Source organism: Pteropus alecto, unplaced genomic scaffold, assembly GCF_000325575.1.
Source record: "Pteropus alecto unplaced genomic scaffold, ASM32557v1 scaffold25, whole genome shotgun sequence".
NCBI classification, from domain to species: domain Eukaryota; kingdom Metazoa; phylum Chordata; class Mammalia; order Chiroptera; family Pteropodidae; genus Pteropus; species Pteropus alecto.
Window position 1 is genome coordinate 21628084 of NW_006441955.1, and position 23606 is coordinate 21651689.

The 23606-nt window shown below is 32.8% G+C and overlaps 1 protein-coding gene across 1 annotated transcript; it reads left to right on the top strand.

The window, feature by feature from the left end:
- The first annotated feature begins 33 nt into the window (after nt 1-33).
- FPGT (fucose-1-phosphate guanylyltransferase) lies at nt 34-6838 on the top strand. Its single transcript, XM_006919325.3, has 4 exons — nt 34-195; nt 1087-1254; nt 2376-2468; nt 4265-6838. The coding sequence occupies exons 1-4, from the start codon at nt 114-116 to the stop codon at nt 5719-5721; spliced, it is 1800 nt and encodes a 599-aa protein (XP_006919387.1). The 5' UTR covers nt 34-113; the 3' UTR covers nt 5722-6838.
- The last annotated feature ends 16768 nt before the right edge of the window (nt 6839-23606 follow it).

A 23606-nucleotide genomic window follows, 5' to 3' on the forward strand; every position in this document is an offset into this window, starting at 1 on the left:
GAAACCGGACCCAGGGTCGGTTACATTCCAGGGCGCATGCGTGCTGTGCCGAACGGCAGTACCCTTGGAAGTTTTCCGCTGACTGCGTGAAAGGTGGGGGTGCGGGGGGCGTTATGGCTGCTGCAAATTCTTCTCCAGGCGTATCTCTGCGAGAAGCCACCCAGCGAAAGTTGCGGAGGTTTTCAGAGCTGAGAGGTACCAAAGGAGAAACCCCAGCTCTCCACCGGCAATAGGGAGGGTCCTTTATGTGCCGAGAAATTTGCTGGACTATCAATCACTTCCTGTCTGCTTCTCACCTGTGAGCCTAGGACACTGACACAGGCGTAGCTAATACTCTTGAATATTTTATTCTTTCCTGTCACTTTCTTTTTTTACGTTATGCTTGCTTCTTTCTTTGTCTCTAGTAAAATGTAAATATAAATGTATATGTATATGTGTATATAAATTAAGTAAGGCAGGAGGAAGGGAAAGAAAATATTCTTTTACAAAGTTGTAATATTTAGAGTTCTGTAATGAAAGAATTCATCAGGAGCTGGGAGCTTTTTTGTTCCCTAGAATTTTATGTCACATTCCAAATCCCTTTGTAAAATCATATGGCTCACTTTAAGGTAATAAAAATAAAGTACCCACGTTTATAAACAGCAACATTGTAGGAATGGATCCTTGAGTTGAATCTTTCTTAGCCAACAAACACTAAATGGTTCTGATATATGGAAATTAATTTGCAACGCTGGAGATTCTTTTATTCCTTTGTCTCTTTTTTAAGAATTGAGGTCATCTTTAGCAAGTCAAAAAGTACTTTTAATGAAGAAACGTTAACTTTCAGAATATCTAAATAAATTGACATATAGACCATAGGAGCAAGTAATATAAAAGAGAAAAAAAGTAGACCTATTGAACAATCTTCATTAGAACTATCTTGAATCATACTAACTGGCCACTAAATATCCCCTAATTCTGAAAAGCAGAAGATATATTTATGAAGATGATAATATTACCTCTTTTTTTTATCTTTCCAAATAAGTAGGCCTGTAACAGAATTCTGACAATACTTATATTTTCCTTGATTTTTTTTTTTTCATATAGGCAAACCTGTGGCAGCTGGAGAGTTCTGGGATATTGTTGCAATAACAGCAGCTGATGAAAAACAGGAACTTGCTTACAAGCTACAATTGTCAGAAAAGCTGAAAAAAAAGGAGTTACCTCTTGGAGTTCAATATCATGTTTTTGTTGATCCTGCTGGAGCTAAAATTGGTATGCATTTATGGTCAGATTTATATCATAGGTTCTAGGCAGAATAATCAAAGAAAAGTTTTCCTGTGGCTTACAGTTTATAAATTAGCATATCTTTCCACCATAGTCTTTACAGACTTTAAATTTTTTAATGTAAATTCACTAATTTTTTAAAAAAATTAATAGCATCTTTCTGACACATTGTGAACTTATGAAAAAGTCAAGAATGTCATGTTATTTAAAAGAGAAATTTGTTAGTTTTGATAAAATTTACTTAGATGGTGATAATCCTCCAAACTCTGAACTTTTTTCAGTGATGTACATGAAGAAAGCAAATGAAGAAAAAATATATATACTACTTAACGAACGTCTTAGGACCACAGTGCAGAATGCAAAAGAGCACAGCCTAATGGCTTAAGTATCATTTATATTTACTTAAAAAATCCAATTTAAGTAAAATTTGCCTTTTGACCTTCCATTGCAAATAAAAATGCATGCTATTTTTTGTGAAAGCCATTTTCCATGTAATACTTCAAGCTGAAGCCACTTGAATACCAGAGATATGGTATCTATATCTGACACTGGCATTGCTATAATTAGCCAGTGTCTTAATCCTTACAACTGTGCAGTCAATACTCTCTGATTCCCATTATATAGATGAGAATATGAGGCACAGAAAGTTAAACAATTTGCCCAAAGTAACTAGTAACTGGTAGTTACATTTAAGATACTTTTTAGGAGAGCAGATGCTAAAAAACTTTTTAGAATCAAATTTAACTTGTACATTTGATTGTTATATGGGAGAATTATTTAAATGGATTTTGCAATTTGTAACTCCAAGTAAATGTGCATATACTTAACAGTATTCCAGTGTTGCAGATTGCTTACTTTATTATTTCTTCTATTTTCAGGAAATTAGCTCATCATTTATTACTGAGGGTTGATCTCTGGGTTTCCATACTAATTGTTTATTTAATTGCTATAAAATTTATTTTATTCTTTTGTCTGTATTTTTGCTCTCTGCCAAGTTAATTATAGCCAAAAGCCATATCCTTAAAGTTATAACATCTAACTTTACCAGAATTACAAAATTTTAGTAGATTTCTATGAAATAAGTTGTGCTTTTTGACTTTGTTTTTAAGGAAATGGAGGATCAACACTATGTGCCCTTCGATGTTTGGAAAAGCTATATGGAGATAAATGGAATTCTTTTACCATCCTATTAATTCACTCTGGTAAAGTTATACTTTACGAATTTATATTTTCTTTTCAGTATTTTACCTTTGATATCTTAGGGACATTTTTCTCTCTTGCGTATACTTTTCTCCATTTTTTCCCTCGCCTTTGAAGTTACTCTGCTTTGAAAGCAAATATTTCATGCCTTTCTTGATATTTTAAATTTGTAAATAGTATGTTTTTCACAAAATTGTCCTTAAAATTATAGATCACATACATTATCAATTTTTTCATAGCTGTTCTCGTTATGTAAAGAAAAAATTACTTTCCTAACGCAGAACTCATCAAAATATGAACATTTCTCACTAATTCTTCTAGAAGAGTTTCTTGGTGGTGTAGGAGAGAGGCTGGTTTAGCACTGCGATTACCAGACTTTTGCCAAAGCCTTATATCATGAGTTCTTACTTGATTATTGGTGGCCAAAGTCTATAATCTTCAAGAGTTTTTTAAAAAGGCAATAACAAAACATGGAGTTGACAAGAATATACATAGGGTAAAATTACACACAAAGAAGGACATTTTATAGCAAAAAGTAGAGAATCTCAGAATAAGGGATAGTTCTTAAAATTGAATACATTTAGTTATATGAAAATTTTGGTTATATGAAAACCTCTGTTATTTTTCTCTGTGAATTAGGGGCTGATGAAAATTGTCATGGATTGGCACCAGGGCTTCTGAGGCACTTACCATCTTATGATTCATATAAAGAACAGTGATTCTTTGTAAAGATGATATCAAATAAAGCATCCCAGTTCTGATTTTAAGGCTGACAAAAAGTAAAGTAAAAAAAGTTTTAAAAAAATCAAATTGTATTATTTTATTTCAAAACAAGTATTTTATTACCAATTTAGTAAAAATAAAATACCAGTAAAATATATAGTTAGGAATATGTAATTCTTATAATGTTAAACTTTACAATTGGCCAGTCTTTGGAAAAGGAAAAAGTAGAAAGTATTAGCTCTCATTTGTTGAACAATGTACTATGTGCCAGGTGCTTTACATATGTTATTGATCTCATTAAACATGATAATGCAAGTATTTTACATTTGCTGATTTGGAGTGAATCCAAAGATAAACAACTGAAAAGTGCTGAACCAGAGTTTGAAACCAATTTTGTCTGACTCTTTCTACTCTGTAATAATGCCTCTCACTGTAATTACTTAACATAAAAATGATGTAAGCTATTAAATGTACTTAGAACACACTTTGCAAGGAATTAAACCATAGGGCTCATCAGAGAGAGAAAAGCCTATTTAAATTAAAAACAAGTATAAATTTTAAAAGTATTTTAAATAAATGCAGCTTTACTTTCTTTAAGTGTATGTAATAATTTAAAGAAAGATACTGTATCTGGAAATTACTGTTTGATAGGTAATGTTGGAATTGGTATATTAGTTTTTTGTAACTTTTTTCCCTCTATAGAATAGATTCTTATTGTAGGAGTTTAAATATGGTTGAAATTTGTTGTTTAAAATGTAGATATGAAGTCATGTTTTAGCCTGTGGTCCTCTTTACTGGTTATACAGTTGATTTAAAATAATCACATAGTCTAAAGTATATTGGAATTCTTTCCTAATCTAGAATCTTTAAAACTACAATATGTCAAATGGCTACAGATTTGTTCTTTGAATTTGTAATCTGGAATTTATTATTCTTTCCTGAGTTACAGTAATGCACTGTACATATTAAATATCTTTAGAGACATTTTGAGTTGCAACTGATGCCCCTGGGTTTTTAAAATCTTGTAAACAATGATATAAATATTTAAAAACAGTTATTTTGTTTAATTTTATAGGTGGCTACAGTCAACGCCTTCCAAATGCGAGTGCTCTGGGGAAAATTTTCACTGCTTTACCTTTTGGTAACCCCATTTATCAGATGTTAGAATTAAAACTAGCCATGTACATTGATTTCCCCTCACATATGAATCCTGGGATTCTTGTTACCTGTGCAGATGATATTGAACTTTATAGTATTGGAAAATCTGAGTTTATTAGGTTTGACAAGCCTGGCTTTACTGCGTTAGCTCATCCTTCTAGTTTGACTGTAGGTACCACACACGGAGTATTTGTCTTAGAACCCTTTAATTGCTTAGAATATAGAGACCTTGAATACAGGTGTTGCCATCGTTTTCTTCATAAGCCCAGCATAGAAAAGATGCATCAGTTAGATGCTGTGTGTAGACCTGGAAATGTTTCTCAACAGAACTTTGCTGAGAGTGACACTACCTCTCTTAAATTAGACCCTGAGTATGTCTACACAGACAGCCTATTTTACATGGATCATAAGTCAGCGAAAAAGTTACTTGCTTTTTATGAAAGCATAGGCACACTGAACTGTGAAATAGATGCCTATGGAGACTTTCTGCAGGCTTTGGGACCTGGAGCAACTGTGGAGTATACCAGAAACACATCACATGTCACTAAAGAAGAATCAGAGTTAGTAGATATGAGGCAGAGAATATTTCACCTTCTTAAAGGAACATCACTTAATGTTGTCGTTCTTAATAACTCCAAATTTTATCACATTGGAACAACTGAAGAATATTTGTTTCACTTGACTTCAGATAGCAGTTTGAAATCAGAGCTTGGCTTACAGTCCGTAGCTTTTAGCATCTTGCCAGCAATTCCGGAATGCTCTGGTAACACATCCTGTATTATTCAAAGTATACTGGATTCAAGATGTTCTGTGTCACCTGGCTCAGTTGTGGAGTATTCCAGATTGGGGCCTAATGTTTCAGTTGGGGAAAACTGCATTATTAGTGGTTCTTATGTCATAACAACAGCTGTTGTGCCTGCATATTCCTTCATGTGTTCCTTAAGCTTAAAGATGAATGGACACTTAAAGTATTCAACTATGGCATTTGGAGTGCAAGACAAGTTGAAAAAGAATGTTAAAACATTGTCAAATATAAAGTCACTTCAGTTCTTTGGAGTCTGTTTTCTGTCATGCTTAGATATCTGGAATCTGAAAGTTACAGAGGAGCTGTTCTCTGGAGACAAGACATGTTTGAGTTTATGGAATGCTCGTATTTTCCCAGTTTGTTGTTCTTTGAGTGATTCAGTTACAACATCCCTAAAGATGTTACATGCTGTACAAAACAAGTCAATGTTCAGCCTGAGTAACTATACGCTGTTGTCTGTTGAAGAAATGCTTGTCTACAAAGATGTAGAAGATATGATAACTTATAGGGAACAAATTTTTCTAGAAATTACTTTGAATAGAAAACAGTCTGATTTAGAGACATCTTAAATATTATTTACTTTGCCTTTCTTGTTTGGGCAGGATTGCAAATACAGTTTTCTGTTGACTTTGTTTCATCAAAGTGAATTAATGAAAATTATATTAATTGCTGTAGCATAACAATTATAACTACCGATAAACCATTTTTTTAATTAAAAATAAGATTTCAAGGATGTAAGTTCAGAAAAGGGACTTCTTGGACATTTGTCACTATTTTAATTTTTTCTTTTAATAAAGATGGATTTATGGAGCATCGTTTTGTTCAAATAATACTATAGTAGTTTTAAAAATAATTTTCTAAACATACCTTTAGATTTTTTCCATCTTATTTTAGGCTTTGGTTCCAACAAAGTTTTAAGTGTTTATTGGCAGTTTTTTCCTCACACTTAGTAGTCCAATTCTGATGGACTAATAAAACTGGCAAACTATAGGGTTTTCAGAACACTGTAAGAATAATGTAGAAATACTTTTTCAGAAACAAATTCATAGTGGATAAATTCAGATTAAATCAATGCTTAAAATATTGTGATTATCTTAATTGATAAGAAACAACTGAAATTAATGATGAAAATCATTCTCATTTATTGATCAGAATGAAACAAAAAGGGTACATATGTTATTTTATCTTTTATAATTGGACATGTGTTTGTATATCTTAAAAATGTGTCTTAAATTTCCATCCCTAGTAAAACATAAATACAAAACCCAAGTATCTGTGTGGAGAAGATGGTAGGAATAATTGAGATTCACTAAAACTCATTTAAGTTCATTTTCAGCATCACTTTCATCCTCTCTTATTAATCCCTTTAACAGAACTGTTAAATTACCAGATGGACCAATATTACTTTCCATTTCTTATTTTCTGTTCGTGCACTGGTGATGATGCTGAGAAGCGATAAATAGCCAAAAGGTAGACAGCAGGAAGGAGCCAGAAGAAAACAAAGACAGAAAATACGCAGATGATAAACAGCTTCAAGAAAATAAAAATTGGCTGGAATCCCAAGTTATGTGTTCCTATTTTGGTATAAGCACATATGTGAAATGTCTTCATATCAAAGTCTAATGATTAGAGAAAACTTTTGTCCGAGTTTTGTGTTTTAACATGATTAAATTGAAATAAGAACTGGTCTGTGCCACTTTTATTTATAGTAACATGTCAGTATGAAAATAATTATTTGGTAAACCAGAAGCGACTTTTGTCTGCAAACTTCAATTATGATATTTATTTTTTCTTCTTTTTTCAAGATTCTCTACAAGGACAAAATAATGATATATGGTAGCTGTTGTTTTGCACTTACTGATTTACTTGCACAGCTTTCAGAGCATATTATGTATATATCATTTATTAAATGTTCAATACTGTGTTTAATAGTATAAATCTATAATCTTTATATTTTGCTGTATAAAGTGCCATCAATTATTAAGAATTATTTTCTACCAAAAAAGAGAAAACACTACCAATAAAACTACTCAATTTTTTCTTTGTTTGAAGTTTTTATGTTTATTTATTGGAGATCTATTTTAAATGCACCTAAATATGTATTTTCATCATTTCACCTGCTTGCACATACATATAAAGGAACAAAATGAGTATTGAAATATAGTCAAGACTGTCCTAAAACTTTACATTCAGATTCAAACGTTTCTGAAGCACTTTTCAACTCAAAAGAGTTATTGATATCCATGTGTTTCAACCTAGTATCATTTTCTATGTTATCAAAGATAGTGGTAAAGTTGTATTTCCTAAGTGCCCCTACCACACCACTGTCTGGATTTCCCTCCAAACTGTGGATGCCAGATACCTGTTCTGCAATTTTTTCATGCTATTTGACAGGTTTTACTCACATTTCTCTAGAAAAAGGTGGCTTCTATTCAGTCATTGGGAGGTTTCTGACAAATTGGTGTTCACCATTTTAATCATAATTCTGCACTATGGATGAATTCTAGTTGCTTTGAAATATTACCTGTTACAAAGAATTTGGCAGTGCCTCTTGCCTTGAGATGCATTGCTTGGTATGTAGTACCATCTATGTACTATCAACAGTGTTCCTAACAACTGAAGTGATAATTCTGTGCATGTATAAGTAAGAAATTAAACATTTCCTCTAGATTTATTATTTTCATAAAATCACAGCTCTTATATACTCTAAATGTTTGTAAAGGATGGCTACTATGTGTACATATATTACATAAACTTACTGATGAGTTAATAATTAACAATGACCAAGAGGGGCATTTGATATTTGGTAAAAATCCAACATTTGGTATTTATTCACCAAACTAAGCAAAACAAATAAAAAAGGTGTATCAATATGTATACTAAGTTGAAATAAAGCTTCAAAAATCCAAGTGACATGCTGAAAATCACAAAATTTTAGTGGTATCAATCCAGAATTCCCACAACCTGTGCTGATCCATTTAACTTCTGGTGCTAAGCAATGTTTCCTATTATATAAATATTACCAAATTCAGCGTAGAGCCAAATTCAAAACTTTGCCTGCTGCAAAATGTGTGTATGGCTGATAACTGATGTACTACACAAAATCAGGGGTGTCATTCACATATACCATCATGTCCTCTGAACTTGAGCAACTAGGAGGTCTAGAAATTAGACACTTCGATGTAGTCTAGTAGAATTAAGGTAGAAAAGCTATATATTTTATTTATATATCATATAGCTTATATATATGATATATATATAAAAAACCTTGCTCAAAATTGTCTAAAAGATTTTCAGGTATTACTTTTAGTTTAGTTAAATGAAACACAAATCTATGTCAAGACCTAATTTTCATAGCAGCATTCAGTAGCCAGGATATGGAAGCAACTGAAGTGTCCTACAATAGATTAATAAAGAAGCTGTGGTACATATATACAATGGCATATTACTCAGCCATAAGAAGAGATGAATTATTGCCATTTGTGACAACATGGATAGACCTCGAGATAAACATGCTAAGCGAAATAAGCTAGAGAGCAAAAGTTGAAAACCACATGATATCACTTATATGTGGGATATAAACCTAAAAGCAACAAACAAATAGAGACTCATGGACATGAACGGCAGACCAGTTAGTACCAGAAGGTAGGGAGTGAGCGGAGAACGAGGAGATAGATGGGGCAAAAGTGGTCAAATATGTGGTGACAAACCTGTGGGCGGTGAACACAATGCAGTATATATATGCCTTACTATTGAATTGTATACCTGAAACACTGGATTTTGTAAACCAGTGTCACCATAATAAAAATAAATTTTAAAAAAAATGAGAATAGGAAAAAGGCCTAATTTTTAAGGAAAAGTCCTTTTTTAATTTACTTGAAAGGTACTGTTTTAAATTCCATTAGTGCAATAGAAATAATTGAAGTAACCATTAGCTGCTGAGTTTAACTTAATCTTTTACACTTCTAAAAATTTTCTTTGGACAAAGCCAATTCCTACTGAGGTTGAGTAACACAACTTTTATTGTTTATACTTTGTGAAACTATTGTTAATATTCCTTGTATTGAACTTTGTCAGAGGTTATTGCACATTCTCCTTTCTTCCGATATCAATGTGCTAAGCTCCATATGATATACTAATTTGTCTATTTTCACAGAAATTTCTGATGAGATCTTTTTTACATATTCTGAGGGGAAATTACACCAGTCTCTCCTGTCCCTGGCAGAGCTATCTACCTGAGCCACAACAAACCAAATTTGCCACATCATTCAAACTTGTCAGTTTGGCTATAGTCTAGAACACAATTTTGCTTCAGGTTAAAAATTGGAATAAAGGGGTAAGAGAAGCTGCTGATTCCCTAAGGCACTGATATTTGCAAAAGGTGAAGGGAGAAGATGCCTGTGAATTAGTCACTGTTATCATCCACCTGTAAAGCAGTTTGATTACTGACATTGTGTCTAAAGATGTTCATCCCAAAGGCATTATTGTCATGCAAGTAAATGATTGAAACTAACAGATTTAATGTTTACTTCTAGGCTCCTTGGACAAATAGTCTATCTTTTGAAGACTCTGGCTGCAAGAATCTAGTAGCCTTCCAGAGTGTAAAATTCAACCATTCAAATGGAGTAATTTGTCTCTGATTGCTGCAGACTGGTGTAATCCATCTGGTACTGTCATTTCCCAGCTCTCTCTGCCATAATTATATTCCTCTAATTGTGCTTCAATGCATCACTGAAACAATCTAAACTCTAATATCTATATTATTTGGGCACTGTTCTACGGTGTGTTACAGATCTGCTTATTGAATATCAAGCCTCCATAAAAGCTCTTAAAATCTTTGTTAACAACCAACATAGTGGCTAAATAATGTAACGAGTAACCATTCTTTTCTCTGCAGAACTGTTCAGATAGTTCAAATTAGTTTTCATTGTAAGAGAGTATCACATTGCCCAGAAAAGAATTAAAGCATTTACGTCTTGAGGCAAAAATCTTTCAAAACACAATTCTGGAAATCAAGTGTTCCTCTGATTTGCAAGTTGAGAAATGTACTACTCAATGAAGTTTTACATGATTGGTTTCTTTCCTATTATTTTTAGCCTTGGGGTTTGAGAAAGTAAATTATATTCACCAATATGCTGTTCTTCAGAGAGGTTTTCAACATTTTAATAAAATCTAAAATTAGAAAACTTTTACTACACAGAGAAATAATTATGATCATAACAAGTAGTCCAGGTGCAGATTTTAAATGTATAGGCACACCAACAAGGTCATAAATTAACTTATAAAATTCACTACTTATATATCACTGGAATCAATTTTTAATGAAATTTAATAAGAAAGATCATCACTCATTGTAATTGGTTAAAATCGATAGAGTTTCTAATTAACCATTATCCAGTCAAATCAAAAGGTTTGTGTGAAAACTAGCCTATGAGAACAGAGGGAGAAAGTATAGAGGTTTAGAGAAATTCTTTTTTTTACTTGTTATAACAGCTAATGTTATTCATGTTTCTGGTATCTGCAGTCTGTCTCTCCCCATACCTCTAGACTACAAACAAGCTATAATTTCCCAAAAGATAAATAAATAGCAAAAACAAAACTTCTTTTAGCCATATTATATCAGGATGCAGTCCAATTTTTTTTTTTTTTTTTACGATGGTTTTAAAGTTGTTTTTACTAGCCATCATACTATAGTCATCACTGGATTTTAGATTTGCATATATACCTGCCTGCTTCATACCTCCCCCTTTCTGGAAAAAAAAAAAAAATTCTATAGGAATCTCTATTTGGAGAGCTCATCTTCTCTCTATAAATCCTGAAGAAATTTTCCACCTAGATAAAAATCCCAGTGATTCACCAAATTGCTCAAGGCAAAAACCTAGAAGTTATCCCTGAAGCCTCACATACTTTTTAATCATCCTTTTTATTCAGTTCTTCAGTAAGTGCAGTATACACATTGAAAACATAACCATAATCCATCCACTTCTCTCAACCCTTACTCAAGCAACCATTGGCTGTTACCCAAGTTAATGCAATATAACACCTTTTTGTGTGTAGTAATAACAATCATCTTATTTTTATAATTGTGCATGAAAGCAAATTTGCAGAAAGACTGCAAAGGAAAGATACTTTAACAGACTGGCATTGAGTTGTATTGGGCATTGAGGGAAAAAGGGATATTGTGGCCATCTCAACCTCGCTTCACTGATTTGATCTCTGTTTAGATCTCATTTCGCTCCCATGAAGACTGCCTTTTATGGTGATGATTCCTACTTTCTAACATTCCACACTGCTTTTTCTATGACGTTTTACTCGGTAATAGTCTGCAGTATCTTCACCACACATCTTTTTAATACCTTTTCCATATTTAGTATATGTAATGAAAAGTCAACTGGAATTTCGCTTCCCCTTAGATATAAGCAGCATTAGCTCAACCTCCATTCTAAGCCCCATCCATGGATGTTCAAATGTCTTCCAACTATTCATGAATTCCTTGAGAATATATATTGCCTGGACTTTTATTCTCCAGTGCCTTTCCTCCCATTCACTCTTTAACCAAGTTCATTTAGGCTTTACCCAGCACCCCAGCACCCACTCCACTGAACTTGTGCTTCTCAGGAGTCCCAGTGCTCTTCTTTTTGATAAATCCAGTACTCTTTCTAGTTCTCATCTTAATTTTCTTTCAGCAGCAGTTGTCACTCTTTTTTTGTGTGTGTGTGATTATCTCTTATTTTTTGTAAATTTTATTTCTTATTAAATTTATGGGGGTGACATTGGTTAATAAATTACATAGGTTTTAGGTGTACAATTCAGTGTATATTGTAATGTGCATTCACCACCCAAAGTCAAATCTCTTTCCATCACCCCCTTTACCCTTATCTACCTTCCCCTTCTCCCTTTCCCTTTGGTAGCCACTAAACAGTTGTCTGTGTCTATGAGTTTTTGTTCATCTTGTTCATTTTTTGCCTTCAGTTTTATATCTCACATATAAGTGAAATCATATGATTCTCAACTTTTTCTGTCTGACTTACTTCACTTAGCATGACAATCTCAAGATCCTTCCATGTTGTCACAAATGGCAGTGTTTCATCTTTTATTATGGCTAATATTCCATTTTACATATATACCACATCTTCTTTTTCCAATCATCTATGGAAAGCACTTCAGTTGTTTTCATGTTTTGGTCACCATGAATAATACTGCAGTGAACATTGGGGTGCATGTATCTTTATGGATAAATATTTTCAAATTTTGGGGGTAGAGACCCAGGAGAGGGATTGCTGGGTCTTATGGTAATTCTATTTTTAATTTTTTAAGGAACCTCCATAGTGGCTCTACCAATTTTATATTTATGGTATTGGCAGAAAAATAGACATACAGAGACAAATGGAACAGAATTGAGAGCCCAAGAATAAACCTACATACATATGGGCAAATAATCTTCAACAAAGGAGCCAAAAACATACAATGGAGAAGAGAAAGCTTCTTCAATAAATGGTATTGAGAAAATTGGAAAGCCACATGCAAAAGAATGAAACTAGACTGCTATCTGTCACCACACATCAAAATTAACTCAAAATAAATTAAAGATCTAAATATAAGACATGAAGCAATAAATCGCATAGAAGAAAACAGGTGCTCAGCTGATGGAGCTTGGTTTTAGAGAGAATTTTATGAATTTGACATCAAAGGCAAGGGAAGTAAAAGCAAAAATAAATGAATGAGACTATATCAAACCGAAAAGCTTCTACATAGCAAAAGAGACCATCAACAAAACAAAGAGGCGACCATCTGAATGAGAGAAGATATTTGCAAACAGTGCCTCTGATAAGGACCTATATCCAAAATACATAAAGAACTCATGTAACTCAAAACAACAAGAAAAAACAAATAATCCAATCAAAAAATGGGCAGAGGACCTGAACAGACCGAAGAAGACATATAAATGATCAACAGACATATGAAAATATGCTCAATTTCACTAGCTATTAGGGAAATATAAATCAAAACCACAATGAGATACCACCTTACAGCTGTTAGAATGGCTATTGTCAACGAGACAAGTAACAAGTGGTGGAGAGGTTGTGAGGAAAAAGGAATCCTGATACTCTGATCATTCCTTCTATGCATTTTTCATTTAGGTTGAAGAAACCCCATACTCCTGGTTCTTTTCCTAACTTATTCGTCATTCTTTTCAAGTCTCCTTACCTTGTTCCTCACCATCATTCTTACCTCATATCACTGGAACGTTAAAGGTCTTCGGATTTGGGTTTCTTTATCTACATATCTCTTTTGGAATATCATGTGTTCTCATACATCAACGTACTATCAGCTCTTAAGTCTATATTTCTAATTCCAAAGTATTCTTTAAAATGTTAAAAATATAATTCTATCATTAATTGTGACCATGTATCATAAGGTCATTTAATTCATCAATAATTAAATCAGTAGATGATGAAATTAGTAATATATGGTCCCAAATGTTGCAAGGAAGAAAATCTTTTTACGATATTAGAAATAACTTTGTCCGGTAATAGAGTGGGTTGCTTTATGAGATAATAAGCTTCCTAATACCAGGAGTGTTAATACAAAGTGACTGGAAGACATTTACCAAGAGTTTTCCCAAGAAGTTCTTATTTTAGGTATGTAGTAGGGTTAGATAATGGCTACAGGTTCAGTTTCCTGGGAAGTACAACTTGAGATGGAGTTTAAACTGCAGTATATTTTTTAAGGAGTGCCCCTGAGACTAATAATTGTGTAAGGAAGGGGACAGAAGCAGAGTTCAGCAGAAAGAAGTCGAGCTGCGGTGCAGGCCGAATGGCAGTCTCCAGGAGGACTTCTGTTGCTCAAATGGCACTTCACTGCTGTCTTGAGTTTGACCTGCGTGGCCAAGATTTATACTACACATCAGTCATCATTGGACATGGGCACCTTTGGAAGGAGTATCTTCAGCAAGATCGCTCTCTGTGCTGAGGCAGTTTGTGAATGGGTTGCCAGCTGAAAGCTCTTGACTGACAGCATTCCCAGTAGATGAGGTAATAAGCCCTTCATTGAAGAAATATCTGGGCGCCACATCACATTGTCCACTACAGTAACCTATAAAGTCCAACCCAAATATTGTAACTATTTGAATAAAACATTGCATGTTCTCATTCAAGTTGAATCATGATGACTTCCCAAATAAGCAATATTGTACATAATTTAAGTGGACTCAATCCATGATGAAAAAATCTATGCTTTAGTAGATGTGTCAATCATTGATTTATAGAAGCAATTTTTTTTATAATACTGTCATAAATCTACATGATAATCCTAAGTGCAAATTTTTACTTTTGACTAGCTGAGCAAGCTAAAATATTCATAAATTCACATGGAGCCAGATGGCTTCCCACTGAATATGCATTTGAATGATTCTTGTACATTATTTATTCCAAGAAGTGCACAAAATGCACCATCATCATAGCAGGGACTCCTAATAAGTTTGTTTTAGAAAGGAATCAGGGAATAACAGGTGTCCAGTGCTAACCATATTTGGGGTTGAATTTGATTCCAAGTGTATTTTAGAATTACTAAGAGCAAAATATAGCTACTTCCCAGTAGTCTCTGAAATATCAGAAATCTACAATAAGGAGGTTTCAGCAATTATGTCTAGTATTTGATAACGAAGAAAGTTCAATTTTGCAAAGATGTTTTTTAAATAATTTGCTTTGGTCTCTAAAAATTCATATGTATAATAATTAAAAAGTTAGATTGATTTCAGAACTTCAGCATTTAATTCTATATGTTCTATTCTTTTTATACACATATTTCTGGAAAATGTTTTTGTTTAGACATGAATAGCTACTTTTTGTCTTATAAGACTTTATCATCATCTGTGCTGAACTAAAAATTCAGTATGCAGGTGGTTTGTTTATTGATATAGAAATGACACCACATACAATATTATTATATCAATTTGATTTAAAGAGCAAAAAGATGTGTTTACATAGTCAGTTATGCTACATAAACCTTTTCTTTCATGGCTCTTAGTAGAAAAGTAACATCAGTAACAACCAAAATACTTACATAAATGTTTATTTTATATCCCATAGTCAGACATTAGCTAAAGCAATAAAACAATCTTCAAAGTTTTCCAGTAAATAAAAACAATATACTTTTCTAGTTAAGCATAAAACTCAACATAGAGCAAAGTAAAAAAAAATTGAACAGCATTTTAACGCAGTTCTCAGCTCTACCAATAACTCGCTGTGACCTGCACTAAACCAAAAGTCAAGACATATGAACATCAAGAGCCACTGGGCAAAGTGAGTCTTAAATATTTTGCTAAAACTCACTAGAAAGCCTTTTGCCAATTGAAATTTAAAAAACAAAAAAACAAAAAAACTTTTAAATGGGTGAGAATGTGCTGCCCATTAAATTATGATATCTGGGAATTTTTATTGGGATTATTAAAGGAGCATTTAGGGAATATGTGCAATTATTCTCTTTAGCCAGGACAAATATATTTTATATTCTATTTCTGCATTTCTAAGAAAAGTTTTCTTTCTTTGATCTTTCTTTTTTTCATTATCCTAATGAGGTGTCCAGCATTGAATGTTACATTACAAATGTAATCTTAACAGACAAAATAAAAATTTTTATGATTCTGTTTATAAAATGATACCTCTGTTTAAACCACTAACTTTCCTCAGTGTGTTTCTTGCCTAATTTATATGTAATTTGCATCTTCCTCACACTGATAGGACACTGGCTCTTGCTACTTCCCAGGTGCATCTCTCCTCCAATAAGTATGTTTTTTTAGTTTTTCTAAGCTCTCTTGGTTTGACTTTTTTCCTTTTGAAATGCTTGCTATCTTCTCTGTTCATATTCTCCACCATTGCTGCCACTTTATGTAATTTCTCTGTCATTTGTTATTTATGACTTTGCCTAACTTAATCTCATCAATTGTTAATCTCAAAAAAAGATTCAAGATGAAGTTTAAATTACTTTGGTCCCATTAGTTTTGTTTAATTTGTTTTACTGTGTAGAGCAATGATAGGGATTTTAATGAACATTATCTTAATAATTTGTCTGAATCCTCTGAAGTGCTATAATGATTTAAGTAGTGTCCAAGCTATCAATTTATCATATGCTCAAGATAAAATAGTTATTTCAGTCCCCTCTAAGGCTTTAAAAACTTCACAAGTAGCAAGACCTATTTCAGGTCTAGTATATTCAAAGATCCTTCTGTAGCCGGCCCAATATAACCCTTTCCTCTACTTAACATATAGCATATGGTTTTTGCACCATTCTTTTGACACTCATCAAAAGCTACTTTGCAGAGTAAATTATATTTTCCAATTTCAAATTGGGTTTTAAATTTTTTACAGGCAAGAATCCTACCTTACACTTACAGAAAAATCACTTTTGTCCAAATCACTTTTGGAGTTTTGTTTTGCTTCTTCCTAATTCAAGGCCCTAACCCAAACAGATTCTGATTTAGTTGATTATGAATAGGTCCCAGTAATTATAGTTTTTCAAAGCTTCCTGAAAATCTGATTTCTAAATTATTGCTAGACTATCAATACTTTGTATAAATGACTAATGCTAGTAATGCAAAGTAATGCAAAAGCCTCTTATGATATAGGTACATTTTTTAAATGGAAGATGAGGAAAATAAAGAAATTAAAATTTGTTTGGATTATCCTTGCATGGAATTTCAAAATGCCGCAGTATTTTGTCTGCAGAATTGGCAATGCCTTTATCTATATTCACTTTACCTCTTTTCAAGACCTTAGCAATATTTCCTTACTGAAGGGATTGATTCTACTCAACTCAGTTGGTTCAGTCCAGTTCAGTTTGGTTCAGTTTAGTTCAATCCAATCAAAAACAATTAAGTCTACATATGTATCTGTCAGGTACTATGCTAGGCTTTTGGGAATGCAAAAAATGAATAAGGCATAATTTCTGCTCCTAAATTGCTCACAAACTAACAGGAGAGAAAAAGGCATTAATTCCGTCTTCCTTAACAAGTGCTTTAATAGAAGTAAGTGCTGCATTCATACAGGCTTAACTTAGAGTAGCACTTACATGTTATCAGGTTATTTTCTTGCTGCTTTTGAAATACAGATATGATAATCAGATATATTGTCTATATGTATATATGTGTGTATGTGTATATAATATATACATATGTATGTATATATAATATACGCACACACATGTATTATTGTAGTACATAATTGTTAAATATAAATGTTCGGTCATCAAAAAGGAACACGTATAGCAGCCAACCTAATAACATTAAAGAATGCAGCCCTGACATATCTCAAGGTGATTTTGTGGATTAATACATATCCAGACTCTCTAGAAGAAATGAGTATTATGGAATAGTTCAAAGAGAGGAAGTGTGGTCTTTAGAGGATCCACAGGTAACTGTTGTTATCGTTAATAAGTTAACTATTATATAGATAAAGTAAATGGATGCCTTTCAGTATCAAGGGAAATGAAAGTTCCAGAAAGATGATGATGGATGATTAGGATTTAATTTGTTAAACCCTAATGTGATTACATGTAGTCATCTCTTATTCTGATATACCTAAGGCCCTCACAGATTCCAAATGCCTGGTATCCCTTCACCACAGGCTCCATCATTTTCACCCTGGCTGCGTATAGGAAGTGGGAAAATATGGAAACAGTTTTAGGTAACTCTTTGTGTAATCAGACCTAGATTTTAACTGAGGAAACTCTGGGCAGCAGTTAGGAAATGATATCACATAGTAAACCAACTAAAATAATTAGACTCAAGGCTTAGAAATTAAATCCAGTGTATTCTGTCATGACTGAATAAACCTAGGCATCAGAGACACCTAAGTTAGAAGTTCCTTTGCATCATGTACTTTAAATATCACGTGGTGGTGATCTTAAATGATAAGGTTAGTACTGTGAGAAAAGTGGGGATCCTTCTCCAGGATGGAGGTGCTTCTAATACCTTTGGTATGCAATTTCTACCAGTCTATAATTCAGAATGAGCCTCTCCAGTATTGATGACAGTTTTTTAAGGTTTTTAGCTGAGCTAAATTTAATTCATATCTTTATCCATTAGTATGAGGCTCAAGTGACCACAATTACAGGTTCAAGAAACAAAGCAATGTACTAGATACAATGAGAACAACAAGGAGAAAGCAGTCAAAATAGTTTACGGAGTTGGTAAAGACTCTTCGGAGGTCCTGAAGTAGAAATACAACTATACAACTTTTCAGGGGAGATAAAGGCAATAGTAGTAGAGGCAGTCACTCTACATATTACCAGACTAGGAAAGTACAATACACACTTATTTCAAATGAAGTGATAACTTCTAAAAATGCTTTACATGCGTGAAAACAAATTATCTTGAAATTCACACAATTATAATCTCTTGATAAGCCACAGTAAAGAAGGGGAGTAAAATTGTAACAAAAACAAATGTACCTATTTCACATATTTTAACTGAAAATAATTTTTTAAAATATATATCCTTAGATTATTAAATTTGAATATTGGGAGAAAAAGGTATGTTATTTGGATGCCAATAAAATAAAAATCTATGCCATTTGTTGACTATAAAATTGGAAGCACTTAACTTGGGTTTATTATCCAAAGTCTTCCTGGCAGTAAGAATGGACTTAAACATGACTTGCTATAACAAATCCCCTAATTATTGGCTTCAGAGACAATAGCCCCTGCAGCAAGAAATCAGAAAGCTGTGTGGCCCTACATGACTTTTTATTGATTCACCCAATCAAAAGTATTGATCCATTAATGAGGCTATGAGTAGAAGTTGAGTTTTTGTACCTCCAAAAGCTTTATACTAATTTAATCATAATACTCCTTTTAATTTATATTGATTATTCAAGATTATATATACTATGAAATTTCAGCTGTGAAGGGAGCCAGGCTATTCCTACAGCTAAAGTATAAAATGGATAGAAAACTTTATCTAATTGAGTTAGTACCAATTCTGGTTGGTAGACTAACTCGATGTAAATAAAACTAACTTTTTTTGTTTCCCTCCACCACCTCTTTTTTTCTTTGTTTATTCTTCTTTTAATAAATGACAGACATCAGGCATGGAATTTTTATTTTCCCAAAGACTAATTAGTTATTAATCAAACTGTAATTACAACACAATGTTATCACCTTAACAGACCACCTGACTTTTATGGGGGAAAAAGAAGGATGAAAGAAAAATGGAAGTGGCTTGATTCATGAAGTTTAGATATTTCTGAAATTTTTAATGGCTCAAAGGAAATTTTTTTTTGATTAGTGTCTAGGCCTTATTAGATGCACCGTCTCATTACCAGTTATGTAAATTGCTATCATAGGACAAATGCTTTATTGCAATTGCCTTGGCCCCCATGAGCTCTTTGGAGTGCTTGGTATGGTACATACTTACTGAATGAATAAATGAATCAATCAACCAATGAACAGCTGAACTGACAATTTGAAAGAAGTGCTATAGGTTTGGAAAAAGAAAGCCTTAACCAGTGACAGAGATATGACTCATCACTATTTAAATTCTTTAGTAAACTATACTTCATGTTCATCCAGCAACAAAAGAAGGCATAGCAAACATTAAAATCTTTGCATTTGCAGTTGTAGTATATACTGAAAATACAAATAGCAAGATTGTTTTTCTTTTCTTTCTTTAATATACTCTCACAGAGAAACTGAGAACACCTGTTTAAAATGCTGTGATATTGATTTTTTCACATTTAATTTTATTATCATAAATTCTCAAGTCCTATTCATGTTTTAAGATTAATATCAATATTCCTCAAGAGCATCCAGGTTCATAATGGTGATTTATATTTCCATCTACCATACTATAATTTAGATATGCCAGGAGAAAAGAAAGGAAACTAATTTGACAAATAAGAATCTTACAAATTATGCTTGTTTAAATGCAGAAATATATTGTTTAAAAAGAAGTTAATCAAATAAATGTTTAAATAGTTGTAGCCATCTTAGATGATTCTCAATTTTTCTTTATATAATTTCATTTTAATATAAGTAATTTAATGTTTACTAAAAAGAAGGAAAAACCTAAATATGGACCAATTAGTAATTCTGGCTTATTTTGTTTAAAGCAATGATTCTCTTAATTGCTTGTCAACCAGATACAACACATCAAAAATGTAAACTTGCCTAAAACTTGAGAACATATTAATAAGAACCCACTTACAATGAAAGAATTATCTAGGCTTTAAGTGTAAATAAATTCACATTTCTGAATATGATAAGAATTATTCCAAGTGCATCAGTTTGATTTCATGGGATATATGTTCTTTATAATTTCTGTATTGGAACCATAAAGGTGGAGGAAATATCAAGGTCAATTTTTGCTTTTGTATCTTAAAAGCACCTTTTTAAATATTTATGAAGAAACTAGTATAAAATATAAATAGCAGATGTACAAGTGTAGATTGGGATAAATAAATCGTATGAATCCGAAATAAAGGAATTCAGAAAGAATGTAAATAGATTTATTGAAGGAGTATTAGAACATGTCTATGTATGTGCTGAAGTGGTCTGATAAATCAGTTGAGAAGATGGAGGCATTAATATTAGATTTAGGCAATTCAATAGAACATGAAGTTTGGTCAAAATGAATAGTTAAAGAAATAAGGTATTTACTAAATCTACCCTGACATTTTCAATGAAAAAAAAAGCAAATATAAAAGAAAAAAATGCTTACTGTTAGTTATATATTCCTTTCCTTGTAAGTTATAAATATTCCTTGAAAAACTCCAATGGGCTTGTCAAAGAATTACTATTTTTTTTGTATTTGTTTCTTGTTTTATATTTTTCCTTAATTTTTAAAAACTAATAGATTTTTTAGTTAGAACGGTTTTTATATTTACAGAAAAATTGAGCAGAGAATAAAGAGTTGTCTTCTTTTCCCCTCCCCTACTTCTGCCACAGTTTCCTCTATTGTTAACATTTTATATTGGTCTGGTACATTTTTTACCATTGGTGAACCAATATTGATATATTTTTATTATTTAAAGTCCATAGTTTATGGGAGTGTTTTACAGTTCTATGAGTTTTTTCAAATGCATAATGTCATGTAACCACTATTACGGTATCTTATAGAATAATATCACATCGCTAAAAATTACCTGTCTTCTACTTGTTCATCCATTCCTTTCTCCCCTTTCCTCTGGCAACCACTGATATTTTTTCTGTGTCTGTAGTTTTGCCTTTTCCAAACTTTCATAATTTGAATTATATAATATGTAGCCTTATCTCACTAGCTTTTTTCACTTAGCAATGTTTATATAAGGTTCTTCCATGACTCTTCTTGGTTTGTTAGTTCATTTCATTCTTCAATGAATAATATTCATGTGTATGGGTATATACACAATTTATTTGTTTATCCATTCTTCTATTGGCATCTTGGCTGCTTCCATTTTTTGTGAATCACTTTTAAAATAGGAGACTATACATGTGCAACCAAATCATCTATTGCACCAGTGGTTAACATAGGATAGAACTCTTTCAGAATCTGAAACAATTTCTTTTTTCTCTTTATTCCAGTTCTCTCTTCTCTTACATGGAATTTGAAAGCTCAAAAGCCTTCAGGTAAGTAGGCATCTCACTAAATGATCTTAAAAAGTGCCCCTCTCAGTATGCCCCAAGTAGCATCTACATTAGAATCACTAGAGGATGTCTGTCAAAATTCAGATTCCTGGACACTATTCCTAATCTGAATCAGAAATTCTGAGAATAGACCCCAAGTTTCTGTTTTTAACAAAGTGCCCTCAGGTGGCATCTATTTTTATTAAAGTTTGAGAAGATGACCACTTTTGTAATTAGGTTGTGTTTTTGATAATATATGAAATTATGTGTCTTCTACACTTCTGGAAGTCTCAGAACTGGGATGAGTAGAATTCAATTTAGAGCATACAGCCAACCCAAGTAGAAAAAAAAATTTTACAGAAATGTACTGAGTAGTGGAGAAAATATTTCTTGCTCTATGTGGATTTGCTCCAGCATTCTTTAGAAAGAAAAGCAGGAGAGTTATCCTGGATCATTTACTTATTCCAGCCTTTGTTTCACCTCTCTAAAGGCACCCAGGAAAATTAATACACTACCATGAAGGCATTATTACCTAAACTCATGTTCTTAAAAAGAGGTTATAGATATTGTTCCTCTAGAACTAGGAAATTGTTAGAGTTCAATAATGTTAAATATTTTAGGTATTTAAGATGATCATTTCTTGATTTTTTTTATGTTGCTATTCTCCCATTTTTTTTGAGCAAAATTTATTGCCTCAGGTTGTGGGAAAATTCAACTGAGATGCTGATCGGAGTTTCAAACCCCCAAAATAGTAGCTTTGAAAACTAACATTTTCATTTGTAAGAGCTAGACTTTTTGAGATTTTTGAAAATCAAAAGGAAAAATTCTAAAAATCGGGTAGTCATTTTATGTTATGTCCCAAACAGGAAATTTGAAAAGACAATGAAAAATGATAAGAGCTAGCTTTTCTTTCATTGGTGGGGTGACACACACACACACACACACACATACACACACACACACACACTTGCACACATACACTAGTAGAAAATCTGAGATGATGGGGAGAGAGATATAAGAAAGGAAATCATGAAAAGTACGTCAGTGTGATGATCTCAAGAAGGCCAGAGCCCTACCTCCTGTTCCTGTCCCTCTGGATTCAAGATATTGGAAACATGGATTGTTTTAAAGGAAATATGAAAGACAAGAGAACTTGTAAATTACTTTCCAAGTTGTAGTCTTGGGAGATCTCTAGCCTTTAAAAGAAAACTATCTAGTATGGGTTTCAGGACAAGGAAGCACTGAGGAAGTCAAGTGCCTAAGTCGATGGTCCTGAGGGCAGCATTCTTGGAGATTGCAAAGACTTTCTGACCTGAGGAGATGGGGTTCAGTCGCAAAAGTGCTGAAAGAAAACTGGAACAACTGAAGATGTATGGCCCCCCATGTATAGCAGCCATCAACAGCCATGGCAGCATACACTGATGAGGAAAGATAAAGAGAGTTATATCTAGGGGAGGATGGAGATGTCCATGAAGTCAGGTACCTACCTCTCTAATTATATCTGATCAGTATGGAAGCTCTTCTTCTGGAACTTAAATTAATTTTGCTGAGAAAAAGTTGTGAGGGATCATAAATTTGTCTAAGCATTTGCTTCAAAAAGAAACAGTTATTTGAACATTCAGTTATAATGACTATGAAATCTATACCTGTTAATTCAAACTATAACCTCTGGAAATGAATTTCAAGATTAAAAATTATACTTTCTAGGTAAATTACATTATAGAAAAGAAGTACGTAGTTTAAAACCAGGTAACTTTTCTTTCTGGGTTTTCCATTTATTCTATCTACATTATACCCTGTGTTCACTTATATAAATAGAATTATGCATATAAATCTGGATTTTCTCACCCATAAT

Coding starts and splice junctions, on each gene's coding strand:
- FPGT (XM_006919325.3), top strand. CDS start 114: ATGGCTGCTGCAAATTCTTCTCCAGGCGTATCTCTGCGAGAAGCCACC. Junction 196..1,086: donor GAGGTTTTCAGAGCTGAGAG/GTACCAAAGGAG, acceptor TTTTTCATATAG/GCAAACCTGTGGCAGCTGGA. Junction 2,469..4,264: donor CATCCTATTAATTCACTCTG/GTAAAGTTATAC, acceptor TTAATTTTATAG/GTGGCTACAGTCAACGCCTT.